At 40.7% G+C, this 20374-nt stretch overlaps 1 protein-coding gene across 2 annotated transcripts in view; it reads right to left on the minus strand.

Annotated features, from left to right (window-relative positions):
- Nucleotides 1-20374, minus strand: part of KHDRBS2 (KH RNA binding domain containing, signal transduction associated 2) — a 336381-nt gene that overhangs the window by 159638 nt on the left and 156369 nt on the right. For both annotated transcript variants that reach the window (XM_083607373.1, XM_083607374.1), the window contains exon 4: nucleotides 17899-18045. In XM_083607373.1, the coding sequence (XP_083463499.1) occupies nucleotides 17899-18045 (147 nt within the window). The remainder of the gene's footprint in view (nucleotides 1-17898; nucleotides 18046-20374) is intronic.

Raw genomic sequence — 20374 nt, forward strand, 5'->3', positions numbered from 1 at the left:
AAAAATATGCATGTACTAGGCACAGTTCTTTAATAATAAAATGTCACAAAGAAAAGAATCAAAGAAACAGTTTCAAAATCAAAAGTAACAAAACAAAACAAAACCAGACAATCTGAATCAACAAAATGTAGCAAATGAGAAGAATTGGCCTAGCACAGGTACATGTGTCCGATGTCAGTCATCCATCATATACATGCACTCTTTACGTTGTTTTCAATGTTTTGTTTTTGTTTTGCTTTGTGCTATTAATATATCTTATTTTATTTCCCAGTGTTTTTTAATTCCTTTAAAATTTCAATAATATACAGTTTAAAAATTGAATCAAGTACTGTAAAGTAATAATAATTTTAAAAAATCATAGAAAATTACATGAAAATAGAAAATGTTTTGACCAGAATGTTCAAGACTGGCCCAATACTTTTTGCTGCTTCAGGCAAATGACAAAATGGCACATGCACACACTCATTCCACAAATATTCCTCATTTCTACTTCAATACTACCAATGAGGTCCTGCACTGCCCCTGAGGGTAATCAAGACAGTTATAAGAGTGGAGGAGAAACTGCATGACACACAGTTCTCCTCCCCAACAGAAGGATCTGGTCGGGAAGCTCAAGGGGAAGAAGTGAGAGGTACTACCACCTCCCAGCATATGCTGCCTGAGGCAGTTGCATCACTCTGCCTAATCGTAGGACCAACCCTGTGAATGTTCTGCTTCCGTGGTATCACAAAATAACTACAAAAATCCGAGCCTCTCCATCTAGCTCATTTGCAGACAATAAAAGTTCGCTGAAAAATATAACCTCTATGCCTTCACAATCTGTAAAAATGGGCTCAGAGGCATAATGAATGATTGATCATGGATTAGGGACGGACAGATCACTCTATTAACTATCACATATCGTCATTCCATTTCATTGCATTTCTGCATTAATGGGGGGGAAGGGGTTATGTGCATGAACATTTGCATTTCAATACATACTTAAATACGTATTTTTGAACATACCTCTATCTCAAAGCACTAATTTCTAACTGTGTTTCTGTCTCAAATAACACACATTTTAAATGCATTAAACTACTTTTCTGACCTGAGATCTGTCTCAGTGCATATGAAGAAATGTAAAATCCGATGGATACCTATGCTTCTACCCATACATCAGTGGAGAAGGTGGCATCATAATCGGTAGTACCAAATTATCAATGTCCTCAGGCATCCCTCCCATTGGTGTGATGGGTACTTTAGATAGAAACAACAACAACAAAATCAGAACCTGAGAAGCTTAATTGTTTTTCAGTACCACAATGCATGGCAGGAAAGGGGAAAACTTCACTCAGTCCCATAGGCAATAATACCCCTCTCTCTTTTTTTTTACTACATAGAAAGGAACTTGAAGACAAGTGGAAAATGCTGAGAAATAATGATGCACCTTGCTGGTATCTCTGTGTAAAGTCAATGCATAAGAGAGGCTGAATCTTGGTATGTTGGGAAGCTTGGTCAAAGTTAGCTCAGAAACGAACTTCTTGGATTCTTAAAAGGTTGTCTGTCTGTCTGTGTGTCTGTCTGTCTGTCTCGCTTTCACACACACACACACACACACACACACACACCTGCAGCTCGGATATTTCTGCTGGAAAATAGCTTCTGACTTTCGTCCCTCTCCTGTCACAGCTACTCCTCAAACACTGTTCCCCTCCTTCTCTTTTCCTTACCTTCAGGTGGAGAATAGGGAAGGAAATAGCAGTCACAGCAATGGGAGTGCAGAAAAGGGATTTGGTGCTGTTCTGTCCTCCCTACTCCTTGTGTGAAGTTAAAGGAAACACAAGGTTCTTTGGAGGCAGGAGGGTGGCAGAGATAGCTTTGCAATGGGGATGTATGAACCTATCAACTTCTGTTTCTCTCGTTTTCCCAATCATAAGTTAAGTTCACCACATTAACTCTGCCCATTGGTTAATTTTGAGGTTTTGTCTTACAATTGTTAATGTAATTTCTACCTATTTCAATTGTGATATTTTTGTAATCTGCCCTGTGAGCACTTGGTGAAACATAAGGAATACATAAAGAAATAACATTTTTGTAAAGTCCTACGGGATATTAGCAAGACTGTAGTATACATTTCTCTAATATACATATTTTTGCAAGCAATTTTCCCCAATATAATGCATTTGTGTATGTTATTTTCATTAATATATTCATTTTAATGCATACGTCCCTGAATATATGCATTTTTGTACACTTTCAGCAAGGGTGTTAGAAAACTGGATCACAAGATTTATAAAAAGCTAATTTCAAAGGGCAGCTATGCTTTGGTTTGTGAATTGTTTCGGGAAACTAAATTAAACAGGTTTACTTAAAATGCAAACCAAACAGAATTATCTCTTTTCAGGGAAGGAGACATGGGCAGTGAGGGAGGGAAAGAGGTGACTCTTCTGAGTCACTCAGATAGGGATCTTGGATAATTCCAATGAAAACGGGCACAGAAATTACTCATGTTCACTTATTCATACCATGTCAGCAATAGAAATCAATCCAGTGGATATGTTTATTATTCATGGTTGTTGTTGCTTTCAGTTTACAAACAAAAAGAAATTGATTATGTTTATCAATTTGCATTGCATTTCTTATGCATAAAATGAATGGGGTGGAATAACGTAACAACAACTTACATTTTACATTACATAAACCTAGCACAGCAGATAGCTAATGTAGTTTATGGTGGAAGATGAACTGCAGCAGAATGGAAACAGTACCACATGTGGCAAATACAGGGTGGAGTGGAAAACGATGTCTTCTTACACATATACACTCAGATAGCTCTGGACATTTTGTGTTTCCTCCCCCCACCCCTGAAATCTTTTCGGGAGGAAGGACTTGGAGAAGTGCCAATCTGAAAAGAGCCTCAGATTATTTGCTCATCCCTAGTCCAACATATTTCTGGTTTGTTTGTAAAGGTGACGGGAAACTAGCACAAAAATAAAAACCAAGAAACATGCTAGCTAGCTCCATCTTATTTATATGCTTGTTGAAAATGCCAGTAATAAGTTGGTTGGCACATAATGTCCCCAAACCATCAGAAAAAGGAAGAAGGGATGAGGTATTGGCTGAGTATAAAATATACACAGTATGACAACTGGGTCAGGATCATTTGTTGTTTTCTCCGATAAGACACAGCAGAGCAGTACAGGCAACAGGCACACAGCATCAAAGAAACCAGCATGTCTGAGATGAAAACAACAAGGTTTCAGGTCATGAAAAGAGATGAGCTCCTTGGGATAACTGATTAGCCATGTGAAAACAAGGCTACCTTTAAACAAACTTAATACACCCGCTGTGGTTCAGAAACAGATGGAACCTGTTAAGCTAAAGTTCTCATGCAGGTAGAGAAACAGCATAACAGGGACCCATACAATTTTATAATCTGCATCATAGCAGCACATTCAAAATGCTGCAGCAAAATGGTCTGTCAGATTTGCGACTGCAGAAAACAATTTTCAGAGGCTTATATTATCACTGCTATTAACTGTACCTGTCTTCAGCTTGGCACACAAGCTGTTACCTTGTATATTCTTCTCTTAAGATTTCACAATAAATACCTTCCACCAAAGCCAAACACTTAAAATATTAAAAGAACAAACAAACCCCGGAACAAACGGCATCCAAGGTGCCTTCTGTGTCCAAGCTGTGAGGATGGGAGCAATTTCAGGGAGAATAAGATTTAGCATAAATCATAGCAAAAAAATAATAATCACAAGCCGCATCAAGCCAAAACCTGGCATATTTTGTTCTCTCCTACTGACACCTGCAGATGTGCTATGCATGGCTATTTCTCAAAGGTGTTCCTGTCTTTCGTGGGCCAAAAATTATCTCCAGACTTTCCGAATATAAGGATCCCTTGAGATTGCTTTTCTTCTGACTTTTAACATAGGTGTCTCTAGGCAGAAAATTTTGATCTATGATTCATCAGTCCTATGAAAGCAGTCTACCACTTTCTCCCTATGCGCCTGCCAAGAGTATCAGCAGGAGAATCTTCCTTTATCTGCAAGCGGATTTTATTTTATTTTTATTTTTTACACTTTCTACAGAAATAGACCCTGCAGAGACATAGAAACCTGTGCTGCCATTAATGTAAGAAAGCTGGAGATGCTGCGAGCACACAAATGCCCCTCTTTAAAAATGGAAATACGGATGACAACTCTCTACAGAGAGAAGCACAGGCAAAAATAAATAAATCTTATAGCGTGTTGTGGAGTGGCGGGGGTACCATGGCTGACAAGATGAGGAGGACCTGGAGGATGGCAGCAGCAGCAGCTGGGGGTCCTGCTTTCCCACAGCTCTACAAATCAGGGTGCATTTACTTACATTACATGCAGCAACAGCAATGAAACAATTGCAGGGGATTGAACTAGGGTCCCTTCCAACTCTATGATTCTAAAACAAGTCTAATAAAAGCAGGGCCGGATTTAGGTTTGATGAGGCCCAAAGCTACTGAAGGTAATGGGGCCCTTTATATGTCCAGCTGTCCTTTCAACAACAAATTGTCGCTGTTTTTTGTGTTGAATATATGCTATATTGAAGGGACGCGGGTGGCGCTGTGGTCCAAACCACTGAGCCTAGGGTTGCCGGTCGGAAGGTCAGTGGTTCGAATCCCCATGACGGGGTGAGCTCCCGTTGCTTGGTCCCAGCTCCTGCCAACCTAGCAGTTTGAAAGCACATCAAAGTGCAAGTAGATTAATAGGTACCGAACCACTTTGAAGGTAAACGGTGTTTCCATGCACTGCTCTGGTTTCTCCAGAAGCGGCTTAGTCATGCTGGCCACATGACCTGGAAAAACTGTCTGTGGACAAACGCTGGCTCCCTCAGCCTATAGAGCGAGATGAGCGCACAACCCCAGAGTCGATCATGACTGGACCTAATGATCAGGGGTCCTTTTACCTTTACCTTTTACAACAGCTTGACCTACATTCAACTGTGCTGCACTGCAGTCTGCAGCTGTATGCTACATGTTGCCATGCAACCAGTCCATGCAGAATGTAGGCACCCTATACAGTGGTACCTCGGTTTAAGAACAGTCCTGTTTATGAACGATTTGGTTTACAAACTCCACAAAACCAGAAGTAGTTGTCCCGGTTTGCGAACTTTACCTCGGTCTAAGAACACAATCCGAACAGTGGAAGGGCACCGGCGGCAGGAGGCCTCATTAGGGAAAGCGTGACTCGGTTTAAGTACAGTTTCGGTTTAAGAACGGACTTCTGGAACAGATTAAGTTCATAAACCAAGGTACCACTGTATATAGAAATGAGCAAACCAGTGATATTTTAGGGAGTAGGGCTAGCAGGCGGGGCTCATTACTTACATCATAGGAGTCTACACAACACAAAACATTGTTGCTGTATGTAGGTTTTATTTTATTTGTTTTTTTATCTTATATTTTGGAAATATACATCCAGTTTTTTTTCTTTAATTTTTTTGGGGGTCCCCAAGAGAGTGGGGCTCTCAAGAGATTGGGGCCCTAAGCTATGGCTTGTTTAGCTTACACATAAATCTGGCACTGAATAAAAGAGACCAACAAATGCAGCAGGTAAAAACAAATCAATATTAAATTCCTTTAAAGCAGAGTTGGGGAGCTTGTGGCCCTCCAGATACTGCCGGACTGCAACTTCCATTATCACTGACTATTGGCCATGGTGGCTGATGCTGTTGGAAACTGGAGTCCAACAGCTTCTGAAGAGCTGCACACTCCCCATTTCTGTTTTAAAGGCTTGGCTGAACCAGAAAGACTTGTAATAATGGCACCAGCAGCATATGCGAAATAAGTTCCTTAACTGGGGTGCCACCACAGAAAGGGTCCTATCCTGGTAGCCATCTGCATTGTTTTTGAAAAAGCAGTGGCTCAGAGAAGGGCCCCAGGGTCAGCTGGTGGAGGTTCAGATGGGTCTGATTAGGACTTCATGGGCAAAATCAGCACTCTTGAATTGTGCCAGGAATCAGATCAGGATCCACTGAAGTTCTTTACTGGCGAAATATGTTCACCACAGCGTGCCTCACCACTATATTCTGTTCTACTTCATAATTAACAGAACCAGTCTCTGTGAATTCACCCAGGTTACAACATAATGTCACTATAGTGTTCCCAAAGGCTTCTAAGCCCAGGTTTGAAAATCAGCTCACATCTGCCTTACCTAATATGTGATTCTCACAGTAGCCTTCAAGCTAGTACCTGCTAATCTTGGTGGAGGATATCCAGAAACCTTGGGCACAGAAAAGCCATTTACTGCAAGCTACTGAAGTGGTCCTATACCTCTTGGTCTAACTTCAACAGGTATACCCTGAGCAATAGGTGTGCTCCAATCCCTACATAACAAGCAAACACCATTAACTTATTTATCATGACATATAACCTCCATATACTGTAAGTACAGTTGGTGACACAAGTTGTATCATTTTTAACTTCATACATACAAATTCATATATACATATATAAAAATTCCCTGTTCTTCATCTAAGGAGATCTTGGCAGCGTACATGGTACTTCCCCTGACTTTTATCCTCAAAATAACCTGTGAGCTAGATTAGACTAAGACGCAGTACTTGGCTAAAGGTTACCCAATGACTTTCACAACTGAGTCGAGATTTGAACCCAGTCTTAGTCCAGTGCACTCACCACCATGTCATACTGGCTTTCAAAGTTCCTATGAACTTCTCCATACATTCATTGAAACCATGATGGCCAGACCCCAATTCTGATGAGCCTGCTGTCCAATTGGGATTCTTCATAACACCAAGGGGCTAATACATGCATAGGCGCCCATTCTCCCAGCAATGAATATTCAGCCACTAATTGGGGGAGGGGGGGAGAAAGTAGCCAATTGGGGCAATTTTACTTATTAAATTTATATGCTACCCTTCATCAAAAGATCTCAGGGTGGTATTGTTTCCTCTCATAAATTAACTGAATGGTTGAGAGAGATTGTATGAACACCAATTTAGTGGTTTCCTGACACATACACCTGAAGCAAAGTAAAGTTTGTGCTACCATTTATACATTGCAAGCTGTTTCTATCATTTGAGAGGAGGAGGAAAAATCACTTTGGAGAAGTAATCCTATTCCTGTCTTGACCCTCTCTTCATTTCATAGAGGAACAAAAATAATTTTACGAACTTGCTGCAGATAAAGCAGTGAGACTATGATAAAATGTCTCAAAGTCTGAGGCATCTGACACTCATAACCAAACATAGTTACCTGTATCCATATAGCACACAGAATTTATCTATGCTAGATTAATCTTTTTCACCCTGAAGTAAACTGACATTTGGCCATGTACTGAACTGGTCTTCACTTGAGTGTTTTCCCAATGCTTTATGTACAAAGAAAGAATGCAAAATCCTCTGTTATGTAGCACTGATGCATTCCCTTTCATCATGCCAGATAAGCAGTCAACACTTCTGGGGATGAAAGTGGCCAGAGATATAGAAGAATGAAATTCGGAAACAAAAGGCCAGCTGTTGTGGGGAGGTTTTGTTCATCCCCAGAAGCTGAAGGCAATTTCTTTCCACAACCTGCAATTTAGGCTTAGCTGTTTTCACTGTGGAGAAACCACAAGCATTACCTAGGGATTCATACAATACGTGTTTCTCGTCATCCACATTCAATTGCAGTGCCCTTGCTCTGTCATCTGATGGGAAACCTACACCTTATGATGAGCTGTGCATTAGATAAACCTTTTTTAAAAAGACATTTCCCTAATGCTGAGTTTCCAGACTAGCTGGCAAATACTTCATAAAATTTCAGCTGTGATTCAATTTTTCATTCAGGCTCAATATGTCATACCCTCACTGCCCCCACACTAACAACCAACTGCAAATATATTTTCAGTCAGACATAATAGGTAAACAATAGGCCGACTCTAATAATAATGATTTCCTTCTAAAAGGGATTCCTCAGAGTATTTGGAATGGCTTATTAACGGATTGCTTTCATTGGCTAAATATGCTCCCAAAAAGGCCTTAATCCACTTAAATACCAGCATATCAGTTCCCATAATGAGTGTGCAAATGTGAAGGAGTGATATCACATTGAAGCAGCTGTTCAGCTAATCCCAGGCCAAGGGTATTTGCTAGTATGTTCTGCAAACAATCACCTGATCATGATGTGGACAATAGAATGTTTAAAAAGCAGGGCAGGTGATACCCTTTTTTCGAGGCCAAAATATGTTGGCAAGGCTCCCTCAGCTCTTGGTATTCAGAAAGCTTCTCTTAAAGCACACCAAGAAAAAAAATATTCTCAACAGTGTGGTTTTTGAAAGGATTGGTTCTAACTTTCTCCCTTGAAATGTTAGGAATATATTGAGGTTTTCCCCCCAATGCATGGAACATGCAATAACAGGGAACAGCTGTGATGAGCTTAACTCCCAATGAATTTTTTCCAGTTTGATAGGAAGGGCTACAGATAAGCCATAGACCATGTGCTTTCAATACAGAAGGTCCCAGATTCAGGAGCAGAGCAGCTGGCATGGTATGTGTGTGGGATGCAGTTACTGCAAGGGGGCAGGGAGATGGTGGCGAGATTGGGACTGTGCAAGCACACTGGCAAAGCCAATCCAGCACTCCTGCTGGTGCACCTCTGAACCCCTGACTTCACCCCTGTACCACCCCAATAAGCAGCAGTCTGCTGTCAGGAAGGCAGAAGCGTGGCACTTCTCCAACTGCTCCTGTCCTGGTTCAATCCCTGGGATCTTCAGCTGAGGATGGGGATGTCCTCTGTCTGAAGCCTCGGGGGGACACTTAGAGTCAGTATTGACAATACAGTGGTACCTTGGGTTGAGTACTTAATTCGTTCCGGAGGTCCGTTCTTAACCTGAACCTGTTCTTAACCTGAAGCACCACTTTAGCTAATGGGGCCTCCCGCTTAACCCAAGGTACTATTTCTGGGTTAGCGGAGTGTGTAACCTGAAGCGTATGTAACCTGAAGCGTATGTAACCCGAGGTACCACTGTAATGAGCTAGAGAAACTGATGGTCTGACCTATAAGGCAGCTTCTCATGTTTAAATGCCCGTGTGATACTTATAGCCAGGAAAAAATATAAGGGTTGATCCACTGACTTCAAGCACTGTAATTTGAAATGTGTATGGCTGCGGTAGGAAAAGAGATGCAGGTATATGCATTCAGCTGACGGAGAGACAAGAAAAGAAGTTAATACTCTATATTAAGTTCTGTATGGAAATTTTGTCTTAAAACATGAGAGAGATGAAAATATAGCTTTGTAGGGGTCAGGAACGATATAAAACATGCCCACAAGTTATTGTAGGGTTTTAAAAAGGCCAGGAAGTCCCCCTCACTTGTGTTATATAGCCATTGGTTGGCATTGGCGTGCTGCAAAATGAGGAAAGAAAACGACCCTTCAACTACAAGGCCATAATTTACAATATATATCAAGCAGTACTTCTTTGACAAATTTGCCCATATCTAATACAGTGGCAGAATTCCTAATTCAAAAGGTCCAAAGACACCACCAAGATAGTGCTCTTTGAGGAGCAATTAACCTCTGAACCACTTGGTTCCTCCCGATTGGGGGGGGGGGGGGAATTTCCCAGTTATCATTACAATGTCTGAGCTAAAGGCAAAAAGAAAACTACTAGAAACGAAGAAACGCTTGCTTTTGACTTCTTGTTCAGTTTGCATCCGCAAGGAAGTAACAAAAGGGCCCAAGACAGAAGTACTTCCAAAAACACTCTGCAGGTGGGAATGCTGTCACTGTCGTGGTTTGTTTATCTATAAAAGTTTTGATATACCACCCACTCACGTATCAAGGCAGTGCACAACCTAAAATATCGTAAAACAATACAATAACCACAATACAATACAATAACCACAATAATGGCTGGCTCATTATTATTTTTTAAAATTAACCACTGAAAATGCTTACAACATAAAAAAAGTCTTCAAGAGACACCTGAAGGTTAGCAGTGAGGATGCCTGCTGGAAAAGTGCTCCATAGTGTGGGTAGGGTGACACCAAATGTGCAACATCCAGCTCAGCTGGGCTTCTGAGACATGGGGAGGAGCAAGTAACACTGCTCCTCTAGATCAGGCTTCCTCAAACTAGGCCCTCCAGATGTTTTGAGACTACAATTCCCATCATCCCTGACCACTGGGTCCTGCTAGCTAGGGATTATGGGAGTTGTAGGCCAAAAACATCTGGATGGCCGAGTTTGCCTATGCCTGCTCTAGATGATCCCAGTGGCTAAGCTGGGATACAGAATAAGGGCTCTGGCAGCTCTGAAGGTATCCTGGATCTAAGTTGTTTAGGGCTTTGTACAGCTTAAGAACAGCCGGTGCAGATGTTTTAGCAAAGGCTGTCACATGCTGCCAGCCATATGGCCCCATCATTAGTTTAGCTGCTGCATTCTGTACCAGGTGGAGCTACTAGACCAGGGCCAAAGGCATCCCCACATAGAGTGCACTGCAGTAATCCATTCTCGAGGTTCCTCTCCTACTCCTGGTCTGCTCCACAGAAGATGAGCAGCCCAACATGATCCCCAGGCAAGCAGGTTTCCATGCCCTGCTAGAGGCAGCCAGTGAAGTGGAAGAGGGCAATAGGAAACTAAAGATAACATCACTGCACATTTTTGTATACTCTGTGTCCAGGTAGCTGGATGTTACTAGTCTCCAGCTCTCATCAGCCCCAGTGAACATGAGCAATGGTCAGGAAGGATGGAAGTTGTAGTCCAAGAACATCTTGAGGACACCTCATTGGCAGGGACGGAGGAAGGGTGTGCGTTGGGTGCAGTGCGCCCCAGGTATCACCATTGAGGGGGGTGACAAAATGCCAGGTGGCACTCACTGCGTGGCCTGCAGCATGCCCAAGCCATGCATCTCATGACAGCCACACACCTCCCAGAATGTGCTGTTTGGGCAGGAAAGTTTCCTGCAGCAAAGCAGCTCTCACCTACACAGTACATAAAAAAGTTAATTTCTCATTCTTTCAGCTTAGTAACAGAAGGCAACCTATTTGCTACCACAATAAATATAATGTGTATAACAAAAAACAACAACAACCACAACCTCATAAAACAAATTAAAGATATATTTTGTCAAAGGGGGATAAAAGGCCTAATAGTCTAGTGTAAGCCTCTGCAGAATAAACCCTTTGGCATACACTTTAACAAGCCAGTTAATAACAGCTTTGTTAGCTATATTATACATCTGAAATAAAGCATTGAGGGATAAAGCTAGAAAACAAGCCATAAAATATAGTTTTTGCTTGTTCCAGGTCATTACTGCTGCTGTAAACCAAATCCTAAACCTTATAACAATTTGTGGAGACTTTACAATGCAGCAAAGATGATAAAGTGGAGGGTTGTTGTTTTAATAAAAAGGCACCATGCTCAAATCAAATGATAAACAAATCATAGATCACAAAAAGCCTGGATATTATATCCTAGTCTTAAAGGGGAGAAACAAATTGGAAAAATGCTACCTTTTGGTCAAATAATTTTTTTTATTAGTGCAAAACCTTTCAAGAAAATGTCTAGATTTTTATTTTTCCTTATGCTTCTAGAAATGGGGTTTCTCTGCCAACAAATAGTGTGATGAATTTTGAGAGGTCACTTGCTAGGGATATGCAATGACCAAATGTTTTGAGTCAGATTCTAATTTTGTACTTCCGAAAACAGTCTGCCTCAGTTCAAAGTGCTTCACAGGCTGCCCAATTTGGCTCAAGATCCACCAGTGCCCCTGAATGAGAAACTTGCCAAATGGAAAATATGTCCAGGAGCTTTTGTGCTAGGCACACTTGAAGTTGATTTGGAGTATGCATTGAGATTGGCTTTCCAGGTGAGCACATTCCCTCTGAGTACAAGCTTGACTTATCCATCACAATGGAGATCTCCCTCCAACCTCTCTTCCTCCACCTGGTGCTATGCCTTATATATTAAATGTAAGAGTTATTATTTTCACGTTTAGATGCTAGTGTGCAGCATGTTTCTGACATTTGGATCGCTGAGGCAGCATGAAACATTTCAGAGGTTGGTGCTTTGACTTGTGCAGCCTTGTGCTTCATCTCTGACAAGCTCCTAATCCCCCTGAGGCATCCTACTTCAGCTCAGGATTTAGTATTCCTCTGAATCTGATTACATGCCTACCATTTGCAGAAAGCCCCAGCACCTGGTAGATGACTGTCCCCTTTCCCCTTTAGTGTGGGGAATTAAGTAAGAATCCCTGTGGACCCACGTGTGTGGGTGAACAACAAAAGAATCAGCGGGTTGCCTGGATTCAAAACGCTGGGCTAGCACACAGAAAGCAGAGTATTAGATTCACAAAAATAAGCAGCACAGTAAAGCATTAGGAATATAGGTTGTTAGGCCTTTTAATCCCTTTCAGCTGCACACAGCAGCTGACCTCTTTCTATCTCTCTTGCATGAACAGACCACACACTGTTAAATAAGTTTTAAATGCTTTACTTACAGATTTGAGGTCTCAGTCATGCATTGTTCTATGTAGCAGAATACTCTTGGGTAAAAAATACAGAATATATTTCCAAACGTGCTGTAAGCTTAGAAGCAAGCTTACACACACGCGCGCGCGCACACACACACACACACACACTCCTTTGTTGGTTACAGGTTGCAGATAGATAGATAGATAGATAGATAGATAGATGATAGATAGATATAGACACACACACACACACACACACACACACACACACACACACAGTATAAAGGAAGTAGAAAGGGTTCACTTCCTCTCCAGAGAAGAGGGGGTGTGACCTAACTGAGTCTATCCAGCAATATAACTCTGTGGTCCTTAACCCCTTCATGCACTAACAAGCAGTTGTGCATAGTTATGTTTGACTGCAAACTCCCACATTTAGAAATGTGCTATAAAAAAAATGTTCTCAAAATTGCTATAGCTGCTAGACTTGTTCAGCTTCTTTGGTCTCTAAATCCCTAAGTAGGTTGTGGTTGCATCTCATCTCTAGTGCACCTCTATGTAAAGGCATTCACACAACTGCTAAAGCACCACAGACTGCCACTGCACCTAGTGCACCTGCTATGGTACATTTAGAACAATTGATTACACATTGTAATATAATTATGTTTTTTTTTTTCAAATATATTTTTAAGCAAAAGAATAAATAGTATTTTAGATTCTATATCAAGACTACTGCAGTGTAAACAAAGACAGTATGCAACAGAGAAAGTAGAGTCTTCCACAATGCAGTGTTCTTGTATGTGTTTGTGTGTGTGCTTAGGCAGTGTAAGAATAGGAGTGCTACAACTGCACCCCTGTTATCATCTGTGAAATGCTGAAGGATCTCATTCTGCCTTTCTGTGAATGGAAGTAAAAAGGTAAAGGTAAAGGGACCCCTGACCGTTAGGGCCAGTCGCAGGCGACTCTGGGGTTGCAGCGCTCATCTTGCTTTACTGGCCGAGGGAGCCGGCGTACAGCTTCCAGGTCATGTGGCCAGCATGACTAAGCCGCTTCTGGCGAACCAGAGCAGCGCACGGAAACGCAGTTTACCTTCTCGCCGGAGCAGTACCTATTTATCTACTTGCACTTGATGTGCTTTCGAACTGCTAGGTTGGCAGGAACAGGGACAGAGCAATGGGAGCTCACCCCATTGCGGGGATTTGAACCACCGACCTTCTGATCGGCAAGCCCTAGGCTCTGTGGTTTAACCCACAGCGCCACCCGTGTCCCTGTTGTGAATGGAAGTAGTTATCTTCTTTTAAAAGTCTTTGGTCTGGTGAGAGCTTCAGTAAAATAAGAGTGTGAGAGATGGATTTGTTGATTGGCCCTTGCACCTGCAAACCCCACCTCCTGCAGATCACCAATCAGTTCTGGAGGGGCTTGCAGTGGTGCAGGGAAAATCAGCTCCCATTCTCTTCTGTTAGCAGAAATGTTTGCTGGATGAAAAGCCCTTCCATGAATGGGAAGGCATAATTAGATTTATCCCAGGAATTAGGGGTTTTGTATTGAGAGGAGAGAAAAGGGACTAAAAAACTTCTCTTATGTGTACTGGCTCTTAGCCTGTGGTTCTACCCCAGGATTGCTATGCTTGTGTAACAGACAATACCTGGTCTGTGACAACAATATGAAATATATACATTAGAAGAAAATTGGTATTAGCATGAGATTACCATCCTACATGAAGTAATGTTTTTTTATGGTACAGTCAATAAGTGTCCATAAATGAATATACTCTGTATATTAAGACTTGCTACTATATGTATAAATTCTGAATTCTAATTTGTATTGATTTAATGGGCTCATCCTGGGACTTTTATACGAGGGCCCATAATTAAAGTGTTCTGCTTTGACAAAGTCAATAATTCCATTTCCCCCCTGAGGCTCCTCATTCTGCTGTAGCATTCTTTATGAATTGAAGAGGGATGAGATTTAAACTTTGGTTAGGTGTGCAGTTTCTAGCAATGCCGCATGTGGCACACGCTGCACTACTCAGCCACCAGCGCAAGGTAGCAGCTGAATGAAAAAGGGCTAAAACACACAAATGCATCAGGCACCACACCAAAAGATGCTGGCTAAAAACAACTCAGTTTATACAGCACAAGCTGTTAACACCATGCTCACACTTCTTTTTAACTATATTGTGCTGTGGTTATGTGTACGTTATGTCCTTGGTAGTTGTGCAATCTCTTGATTTGTCACAATGCAAGAGCGCTGCAAATAGTACTGAAAAGGATGAACATGCAAATTTCCTTTTCTGCTTGACATTTCAAGTACTTCGTGAAAGGGAAAAAATTGTTTCCAAAAGCACACCTTTCCAGCTTGGTTCCAACCAGCAAGAAGCCCAGAATAAAATTTAAAATACTAACTGATGCTAAAGAAAGAGGTGGATTTGCCCTGCCAGACCTGAAACTTTATTATGAATCGGCCGCATTTTGTTGGCTGAAAGAATGGCTGCTTCTTGAAAACACAGACATCTTGGATTTAGAAGGTTTCAATAATGTTTTTGGGTGGCATGCATATCTGTGGTATGACAAGGTTAAAGCTCATAAAGCATTTAAAAACCATATTGTCAGGAAAGCATTGCTTAATGTCTGGTTAAGATACAAAGACTTATTGGAGAATAAAACCCCAAGGTGGTTGTCACCAATGGAGGCAAAGGCACTCAAAAAGTCCAATATGGAGGCCAAATGGCCGAAATATTGGGAAATATTGGAACAAGAAGGAGACAAATTGAAATTGCAGAGTTTTGAGAAATTAAAAGATAAGGTGCGAGATTGGCTGCACTATTTTCAAATAAGAGAAGCTTACAACATGGATAAAAAAATAGGTTTTCAGGTGGAAAAATCAAAATTGGAAACTGAATTGTTAGAACCCAAAACTAAAACACTTTCAAGAATGTATAACTTGCTGCTAAAATGGAATACGCAGGATGAAACAGTTAAATCTGCTATGATAAAATGGGCACAAGATGTTGGTCATAATATCATGTTTGCTGACTGGGAACAGTTATGGACCACAGGTATGAAATTTACGGCATGTAATGCCCTAAGAGAGAATATTATGAAAATGATATACAGGTGGTACATGACACCAGTCAAGCTTGCAAAAATCTATCATTTGCCCGACAATAAATGTTGGAAGTGTAAAGAAAATGAAGGAACATTCTTTCACCTTTGGTGGACATGCCCAAAGATTAAGGCTTTCTGGGAGATGATTTATAACGAAATGAAAAAAATATTTAAATATACATTTCTTAAGAAGCCAGAGGCCTTTCTCTTAGGCATGGTCGGCCAATTGGTGCCAAAGAAGGACAGAACTTTCTTTATGTATGCAACTACAGCAGCAAGAATTCTTATCGCAAAGTATTGGAAGACACAAGAGTTACCCACCCTGGAAGAGTGGCAGATGAAGCTGATGGACTATATGGAATTAGCGGAAATGACTGGCAGAATCCGAGACCTGGGAGAAGAGTTGGTGGAAGAGGACTGGAAGAAATTTAAAGACTATCTTCAGAAATACTACAAACTTAATGAATGTTAAAAATGCCTGGATTGGTAATAAGTGGTAATTAGTGACAAAAGTTAGTAAGATTATGTAAAAAAGGTATTGATAAATGGTTAAAAATATTGATGTATAATATGTTATGGTATAAAGTTAAAATACTTGAAAAAGGGTAAGAATTTGCTGAATTAAATTTTTATATGGGAATACAAAAGTGGGGAGGCGTGAGGAGGTCAAGAACATAAGTATATGAATTTGAGATTATTGGGAATAATGGATTTGTTTTTAATTTTGTGTTTTTTGTTTAATTTAACTTTTTGTTAATTAATTGTGATTCTTTTTCTATATCTCTGTGTGTTTTGTTTTTTCTGTAATGTATGGCTTTTTATTTTGAGAATTTTTATCCTTCCTTTTTGTAAAATCTTAATAAAAATTTATTTAAAAAAAACAAAACAGCTTGGTTCCAACCCTCCTATCTCTCAAAAAACCAAGCTTTATAAGCAGGTCCAGGGCTTTTTCTTCAGCCACAACTCAATGGGCGCCATTGGCATTCTAAGAGAACAAGGGAGCTGTTCGTGGAGAGTTCTGGCATGTCTTTTTCTAGAAAAATAGCACTGACCAGGTCTATCCACTTTTCAGCATTATTCAGTACTTGGGGGCACATTAAGAATATAATAAAACTGCTGGAACAAAGCCATCATGGCTAGTAGCCACTGATACCCTTATTCTTCAAGAACTTGTCTAATCTTCTTTTAAAGCCACCCAAGTTAGTAAACCTTACTATATATTCACCCCCAAATCATCACTCACAATTCAATTTGCCAATAAATTCTTGGGATAGCAAGTTCTGGATATCTATATTTCCTCAGTTTCTGAAAGGGTAGCTATGTTTTTGCTGTAGCAAAAACAACTCAGAGTGTTGTGGCACCTTAAGGCCTAACAAAATTATTACTGCATTAACTTTTGTGGCCTTCATCAGATGCATCTGATGAAGAGAGCTGTAGCCCATGAAACCTTGTGTGATAATAAGTTGGTCTGCCACAATCCTCTCAGTTTTTTGTACATTTTCTCAGTTCTGATTAGAAATGATCAATTTTTTAACCACAGCCTTTTATTTTTGTTCATGCCCTCTTTATTCCAGAATGGCACACCAGAACACAGTGAAGCTCTTAATCTAAAAATGGCATTGAAAAAGCTGATAACTTTTAAACAGCTGGGGAAAGGTGGCTGGATAGACAGTAAAGATAAATCCTTTTTAGACATCTTTCCTTGCCTGATGTCTGTGACAAGATCATTAGCCATAACAGCTGTGTTAAAGTGAGAAAAGCGGGGGGGGGGGGGGGGTCCAATGAGTTTCAACAGGAAATTACATAATTATTTAGGAAATAGTGGAACTGCAAAACCATTTACCCTACCGTGGGCACTTAAAAGGTCACACTGTGTGTGCTCCCTAGCCATGTACAGTTTGGATGGATACCTGGGAAAGCATGCAGTGTAGTAATGCAATGTTTACATTGCTACCAATGACCAATACTCCATGTGGACAGCACTAAAACTAAGCAAATAAAGGGGGTGGGCTATTTCAGACAAGAAACACTCATTTCTTCAAAATGCTCCTCTCTGAGATGACATTGCCCTGGAACAATGCACTCTTTGGCCACAGTACTGGATCTATTCCTTAAATATCTCTGGATCTGGGTCACCTGTAATTGCAAATAGATCACTCGGAAGTTCATAAAAGAAAATTTAAATGCAGAATGATCAAGGGTTGCTGGAATATGCTATATTGTTTAATTTGCAGCCATGACAGTGCCATGGGGAAGGAGGAGAAACACACGGCTAATGGTGGCTCTGATTTTCAAGTATTGCTCTTAATGCATTTGAACATAATACACACACACATTTGCAACAGTGCTACAAGCAACTTACTGGAACGAGGAATTTTTTAATTTCTTCCAAGGCGTGACTCATCCGTGAATAAGCTTCCCCGGGTGGGGCAAACACTTCAATTAATACATGTAGTTCATCACTCAAGTGTGCGTATTTGGCTTCCCCACTCTTCCTTAGTTCTTCTTCCTGTGGAAGAGGGTATTTTTAGAAATAGAAATCTATTAACTTTGCATTGATTTAGCATTTACAGAGAACACGACAAAAGGGCATAATCTAGGCAGGCTTTCAACAAAATGAGGCCCTCCGAGAAACAAAAATACCTGGTATAAATTACTTGATCTGAAAATCACTTTTGAGTGTGTGAGTGGTAAAAAAAGAAGAAAACCTGGCATAATTAACATCTACAAAGAAAGACTTGCTAAATACTTTACAGGAATGTGTTAAAAATTTAATGATGAATGCAATTAAAAGACAGAGTCTTTGCAGATTAGGTTTTCCGGAGCATCTTATACTAAGGACACAATTAAATATGTACTAAAATATGGAGAATCCAGAAAGTCAAAGAAAAAAAGGCATCTAAACATCCTGCATAAAGAAAAATCAGACTTTTGTAGTGTTTGGGGTGGACCAAAGCATACAGTTTTAGGGTGTACAAGGATGAGTCTGCTTAGGTAAGCTACAGTAGGAAACTTGCCCCAAGATGTTTCTTCTCAACCTGGTCCTTACTGTCCACTAGTGGGCGTTTCAGGATTCTAGGTGGGTGGTAGGAGGTTCTACGGCACAAGTTGAATCCTCCTTCCATTGAGCACTGGTGGGCGGTAAGGAAATTTTACCATCAAGAAAGATGCATTAGTGGGCGGTAGGTATAAAAAGGTTGACTACCCCGATCTAAAGTTTATGCATAGAAAAAAAAAGTGGTGTACAGCTCACTTTTCTGCACTTAGCTTTTCCTATGGCAGTTGTCAAGCCTCTCTATTTGGGTGGAATGATTTGAACAGTGTTTTTCCTTTCCTTATAAACAGATGACTAGCACTCTGCTATCAATAACAGTTTTCAACAGAGAAAATTCCTACACATGAAATCTTGCACGTGGCCTACTACACATGGATCTTGGTCTGTTATAGAGACAACATGCAATTCCTGCAAGGTTGTTTCAGTTTTAGTCAGATATCGTGCAGTTTTAGCAATGATCTATGCTCTGTATCTAAAACCAAGCTTTGAAAAAAGGAAGACCAGGCATTTTTTCACTACAATGTTACAGTTTTATTGGCTATCTCCAGCAACTGCTCTAGAGAAAGCGGTTTAAAATTATACACTAAAAAATTCTGAATAATTCACAACGAATTGTTCTTTCTATAAAGCAGAGAGTGATGCGCCTTCTTTACATATCATGGGAACACTTCATAATGATTCCCTGTTATATGAATGCAGTTGAGAACCTCAGGTTTTGAGCAACTCAGGTATTGATGTCTTCAAATGGACTTTGCCCTGAAACATTTTTAGTAACAGATAAATGATGGCAAAGCCCAGCACCTATTGACTGACATTCATGTCATGTGGCTTCCCCTCTCCCTCACAACAGAGGTTTTCCAGGGGGAAGGGTACTAGGGCATATCTGTCAACTTTCAGATTTGAAAATAAGGGAAAAGCAGCCTAGAAAATAAGGGATCAGCAGCCTCGCCTGTCCCGGGGACAGTCTACGGGTTATCTAACAATCCGGGATAGCAGCGGGAAGCAGTGGGAAACGAAACGGCGCTGGAATAAGGGAATTTCCCGCAAAAAAAGGGAAGGTTGACAGCTATGTACTAGGGTATGTCCTTTTATTTCTTTAACCTTTCATCAATTAAAAATCTAAAGTATCAATCCGGTACTAGGATTCAACGTATCCCAAGACAGCCATACAAATAAAATACCTAGTAGAAGTTAATGGGCACAACACCATTTGAAATTTAAAAGTAATAATCATGCCTTCACTGAGTATTTCTCTAAACCAGTAAAACAATGCAGGTCAACTGTGGAAAAGGAAACTACAAAAATGATATGTGGAATGCTGCGGCCCAGGTATCCTGTAAACCCAATGCCTATTCACCTATTACCTTAATGCTGTAGAGATGTTTTTCCTATTATATCGTCAATATGTTGTAGAAATCAGTAATTTTTCCCCGTTAGATGCTAACCTCCACATAACATTTTGTTTCCTGGTTGGCGAGCGTATTTCCCCCCCCCCACTTTATCTCTGCTGCCGCCATATAGATCAAAGCTGTTATGTTTTCTTATACCAGTTAAACTTTCAATAGTGTGGTTTGTTCATGGCTGCAGCTCATGGTTAGTGAGGAAGGAGCTTGGATGACATGCTAAGTCAAACCATGGCTTAGCTCAGCATGGTGTGGGAGTAAAAATGACTGGGAAAGACCAAAGTGGCTGCGAGCTCTGCTTCAGGGGGGAGCCCACATGTCCTCGTGGTCCCAGTAAGAAGAAGAAGAGAAGAAGAAGAAGAGTTTGGATTTGATATTCT

This window comes from Podarcis filfolensis, assembly GCF_964270895.1.
Source record: "Podarcis filfolensis genome assembly, chromosome: 3".
In the NCBI taxonomy this organism is placed as follows: domain Eukaryota; kingdom Metazoa; phylum Chordata; class Lepidosauria; order Squamata; family Lacertidae; genus Podarcis; species Podarcis filfolensis.